General features: G+C 36.6%; 1 protein-coding gene across 1 annotated transcript in view; it reads left to right on the top strand.

The window, feature by feature from the left end:
- Positions 1-4,664, top strand: part of LOC119839014 (dipeptidyl peptidase 9) — a 19,342-nt gene that overhangs the window by 2,584 nt on the left and 12,094 nt on the right. The window contains exons 3-6 of the mRNA XM_038365182.1: positions 1,426-1,604; positions 2,417-2,514; positions 3,331-3,433; positions 4,081-4,329. Of these exons, the coding sequence (XP_038221110.1) occupies positions 1,426-1,604; positions 2,417-2,514; positions 3,331-3,433; positions 4,081-4,329 (629 nt within the window). The remainder of the gene's footprint in view (positions 1-1,425; positions 1,605-2,416; positions 2,515-3,330; positions 3,434-4,080; positions 4,330-4,664) is intronic.

Below are 4,664 nucleotides of genomic sequence, written 5' to 3'. Positions count from 1 at the left end.
CAAATAAAATTAGAAAATAGTATGTTGAATTATCAATGTTCAGAAGCTTCAAAAATTGCTCCATTAGTGAAATGAAAAAAGGAAATGACCGCCTCCTTGATATAGTGGTTAACATGTAAGCGTAGAACCGGAATCGAGAGACCTAGGTTCAATTACCTTACAAAAAAAAAATGTCTTGGTCTGTCAGGACACAGATGGTTGATCACCTTGTTCATAAAGAAAATTGATCAGAGAAACAGATTAACATATTTTGTCTCCATACCCCATTAGGAGACATGGGACTTCACTACAATAAAATAGTTAAAGAAGCTATCCTAATCATTACATAGTATAAAACAAAGTTGATTTTTCTTTGTATATCCTTATGTGCGTATGTATATTTAAACAAGACTATGCAACGGATTTTGATGGTTTTTATTTGATAGAAAGAGCAACAAACACACACGCATCCTTACAAACTTTCGCATTTATAATATTAGTAGGATTAGTAGGAGTAGGAAGGCAGTTGGATGTGTATAATATCATCTATTAAATTACTCCATATTGAACATGTGCGAAGCCGCTGGAAAAAGCTAGTCGAATAAGTAAATATACCATTTCCGGATTGCATCATATTTCATTACTATTGTATTATAATTAAGGGCATCATAAACAATTGAAGTATTTTTGTTTGACTTTGTTAATTGAGAATAATTTAATCTAATTAAACATATTTTTATTTTACGAAACTTATAGGATCAGTAGTATTTTCTTGTGTTTGAATCACGCCGTGACCACGCTCGCTGTAAAGTGTTCGAAACGTCGGGTTAATAATATAACGAATAAATCGCGTTTAAAATGCGTTAAAAAGGTTTCAATTTCTAAATTATAGGATCAAAATAAAAATATAATGTTTCGATATTGGATGCTTTGAATACGGGTCATTATAAATTTGTTATCTATACCTCTGTACTGTACTGATATTATAAAGCTGAAGAGTTTGTTTGTTTGTTTGAACGCACTAATCTCAGGAACTACTGGTCCGATTTGAAAAATTCTCTCAGTGTTAGATAGTCCATTTATTGAGGAATGCTATGGGCTATGTACCACGAGCGAAGCCGGAAAACGAATATTTTTAATATATTTAAATTAAGTATTTGCCACTAGTATAATTATAGTTAAAAACTATTTTTTGCTTGTTTCTAACCAATAAGCTTTAAATTAAGAAAAAAATTATTAAAACTGGTCAAGTACACAGTAGTTCTCCTGATTCTGACAAACAGAAAAAAATTACTAAAAAGGGTGGGGGAGTGGGGGGGGGGAGAAAAATACACCATGGCAAAGCATTTCACATTTTTTAAAAATATTTGTCGTTAAAAAATGGTCTGATTACTGTTTTATTAATTATGAAAGTGTAATATCATTTGAATGTGCACACGTCCCCAGTCGCCCCCGCTAGTCCCCCGCTCGCTGGCCACCGGGGGCGGGGCGCCCCTCACCCCCGCGATGTGCCCCTCCGCCCCGCAGCTCGTCGCGCACGCGGCCCGCGGGGACATCTGGCTGGCGGGGGACTGCCTGCGGCGGCCGGCTAGGTTGACGTACGCGTGCAGGGGGCGGGATGAACGGTGAGTTTCATGGTTATCATTGTAATTAAAAAGTTCATCATCATTATTATCATTATCATTGTCATCGTCAGCATCGTCGTTAACGTCAACATCGTCAACATCGACGTCATCGTCATCATCAACATCATCATCGTCGTCGTCATCACCGCCAACATCACAATCATCACCTGATTTTAACTCACGACTTTTTTCTTCACATCACACGTCTTTCTGTACCCTGCTTTCCAATGACTTAGACTTTATTTGTATTAAAATTGAAAGTTTCTTATATGAATTATTAGCTGAGCTCCGCGGTTAAACCCGGTATAATAAAACGACTACGATAAATTTAGTAAATTATAAATAAATGCTGCTCCCCGCGGTTTCACCCGCGTATTCCGTAGGAATATCGGGATAAAAAGTTGCCTATATGTTATTCCAGTTGTCCAGCTATCTACGTAGCAAATTTCATTGCAATCGGTTCATTAGTTTTTGCGTGAAAGAGCAACAGACACAAACACATCCTTACAAACTTTCGCATTTATAATATTAGTAGGATAGAATTAATGTTGTATCCATATAATTGTTAGTATATAGTCTACACTAAAGATTCGAAATGCTGAGGAATTAATTATATTTACAAGTGAAATAAAATTGTATTTTTGACTAGACGATTGATTGTCTTACTATCTAATCGAGACGCGTATAAAATATCCACATAATATAGTACAGTTGTACTTTATTGAGAGATCGGTTGGTTGATCGGTCTATTGACGGGTCGAGCGATTAATCGATGGATTTATCGGTCGATTGATTGATTGATTTCAATACAGGTTAGCCGACGACCCCCTCCAGGCTGGCGTGCCGTGCTACGTCACCCAGGAGGAGTTCTCGAGGTACACGGGCTTCTGGTGGCAACCGAAATGTGATGGTGAGTTGTTTATCTATCGGCTTGTGTTGAGAGTAATCGAAATTTGTTGAGCCGTTTTTAGTTGATTGCTAAAAATTTTATAATCATCAGCAGTTTCACATTTATAAATATCTTTTTGTCAAAATGTATCTATCTATCTTTCAAAATTGCCCAATTTTTAGTTTATACTATCTGTACGCCCCGGCGCCGCCCGGGTAGTTGTTTATTGTAATTTAAATTATAATAAAAACTATCCTATCTCTCAAGTTGGATTGAACTGCACATGGTGTGCGAATTTTATTATAATCGGTTAAGTGGTTTAGGAGTCCATTGAGGACAAACATTGTGACACGAGATTTATATATATTAAGATAAGATAACTAATAAATACCATTCACTCCGGCTTCGCCCTGGCTTAAAAGAATTAAAAGTTTACCAAAAGAGTTGTTTTTGTAATAGAATTTACAAAATCAACTATTGACTGTAAACCGATTCTTCCTTTCTTTTGAAGTTAATCCATGTCAAAAATAAATAATAAACTCTTCATAGTGTAACACACACATGTCCAAGAATGAAAGAATTTCTTCATTGAATTGTTCCAGTAGTTCCTGAGATAAGCGAGTTTAAACAAACAAATAAATTCGCCAGCTTTATATTATTAGAATAGACATGAGAATTTCTTAAATTATTCCAGCCGTTACTGAGATAAGCGAATACAAACAAACAAATTCTTCAGCTTTATATCATTAGAATAGACATAGTTTATAATATGCGAATATTTATAGCTAACATCCTCGTAATTAATGTAATAAAACATAAAAATATGATATATTTCAGATGATGTGTTTCGGATAGTCTATGAGGAAGTTGATGAGAGCGAGGTGAAGATATTCAGTTTTCCATCGTCGAACAGCAGCAGCGGGGAGGTCGAGGAGTTCAGGTAATCCGTACGTGGCGTTGCACATCGTGTCACGGTGGCGTGACATGACATGAGTCATGTCATGTTATGTGACGTTACGAGACGTCATGTGAAGTCACGTCATGTCATGTCAAGTCTCTGACATCACATGACGTGGTCACCTGTCATCGTGATGATAAGGTGATATTATTTTTCTAATCACGACCAAACTTGCTGTAAACGGTTCTAAATGTTGTATGTAATTATGTTTTGAACAAATCAAGTGAGGCGAAAAAGCTAAATTTTATATGTAGCTTTTCCTCTGTGAGCAATATGCATCCAAAAATTCAACAGTTCACCAATTTGACTACACAATGTTTTGGAATAAGTTTGATATAAACACTGTCAAATATCTCAAACTATCTTTGTAGCAAATTTTATATAAATCGGCTCAGCAGTTTAGACGTGAAGAAGAGTCACACAGACAGAGCTGCCATGGCATTAATTTATTTATTTAACTCTTAACAACACTGAAGAAAACCTAAATGTATAAAGCCTTAAAATGAAAGAGTAAATTTTTTGCCTTATCACTTCGAAGTGATCACTTCAAGGCAATTTAAAACTGACCAATTCTCAATAATTCTTGAATTTTTTCCCCTATATTTAAGCAATCGTCATCGCGATTCCAGATTCCCGCGCGCCGGCACGCCGAACGCTAAATCCGTGCTGAAGTTGGTGACGTTCAAACTGCAGAAAGCGTCGCCCACCACCGTGCTCGACTACTACAACGAGGGCAACTCGGAGACAACGTTGCGTGAGTTGACATTGACATTGACATTGACATTGACAGACGTAGATATAAAAGATGACATTGATAGACATGAATGTGGTCTGACTTTCATAGACATAGATTTGGTTGTTGACATTGACAAACATAGGTGTTGTTGTCATTGACAGACGTGGATGTAGTTGTAGACATTGATAGACATGGATTTGGTCGATGACATTGTTAGACATGGATTTGGTCGATGACATTGATAGACATGGATGTGATCTAACTTTGATAGACATAGATTTGGTTGTTGACATTGACAAACATAGGTGTTGTTGTTGACATTGACAGACATAGGTGTGGCTGTAGACATTGATAGACATGGATTTGGTCGATGACATTGATAGACGTAGACGTTAATTATTTTTAAGTCTTCTCTAAATGTAGAGCTCTATAAACTGCCAACAATCCAGTGTTTAAAGTGCTGCAGATTTGGCCACG

Source organism: Zerene cesonia, unplaced genomic scaffold (assembly GCF_012273895.1).
Source record: "Zerene cesonia ecotype Mississippi unplaced genomic scaffold, Zerene_cesonia_1.1 Zces_u007, whole genome shotgun sequence".
NCBI lineage: Eukaryota > Metazoa > Arthropoda > Insecta > Lepidoptera > Pieridae > Zerene > Zerene cesonia.
Note: the sequence above shows the minus strand (reverse complement) of the source record. Positions and strands in the feature narration are given on the sequence as shown.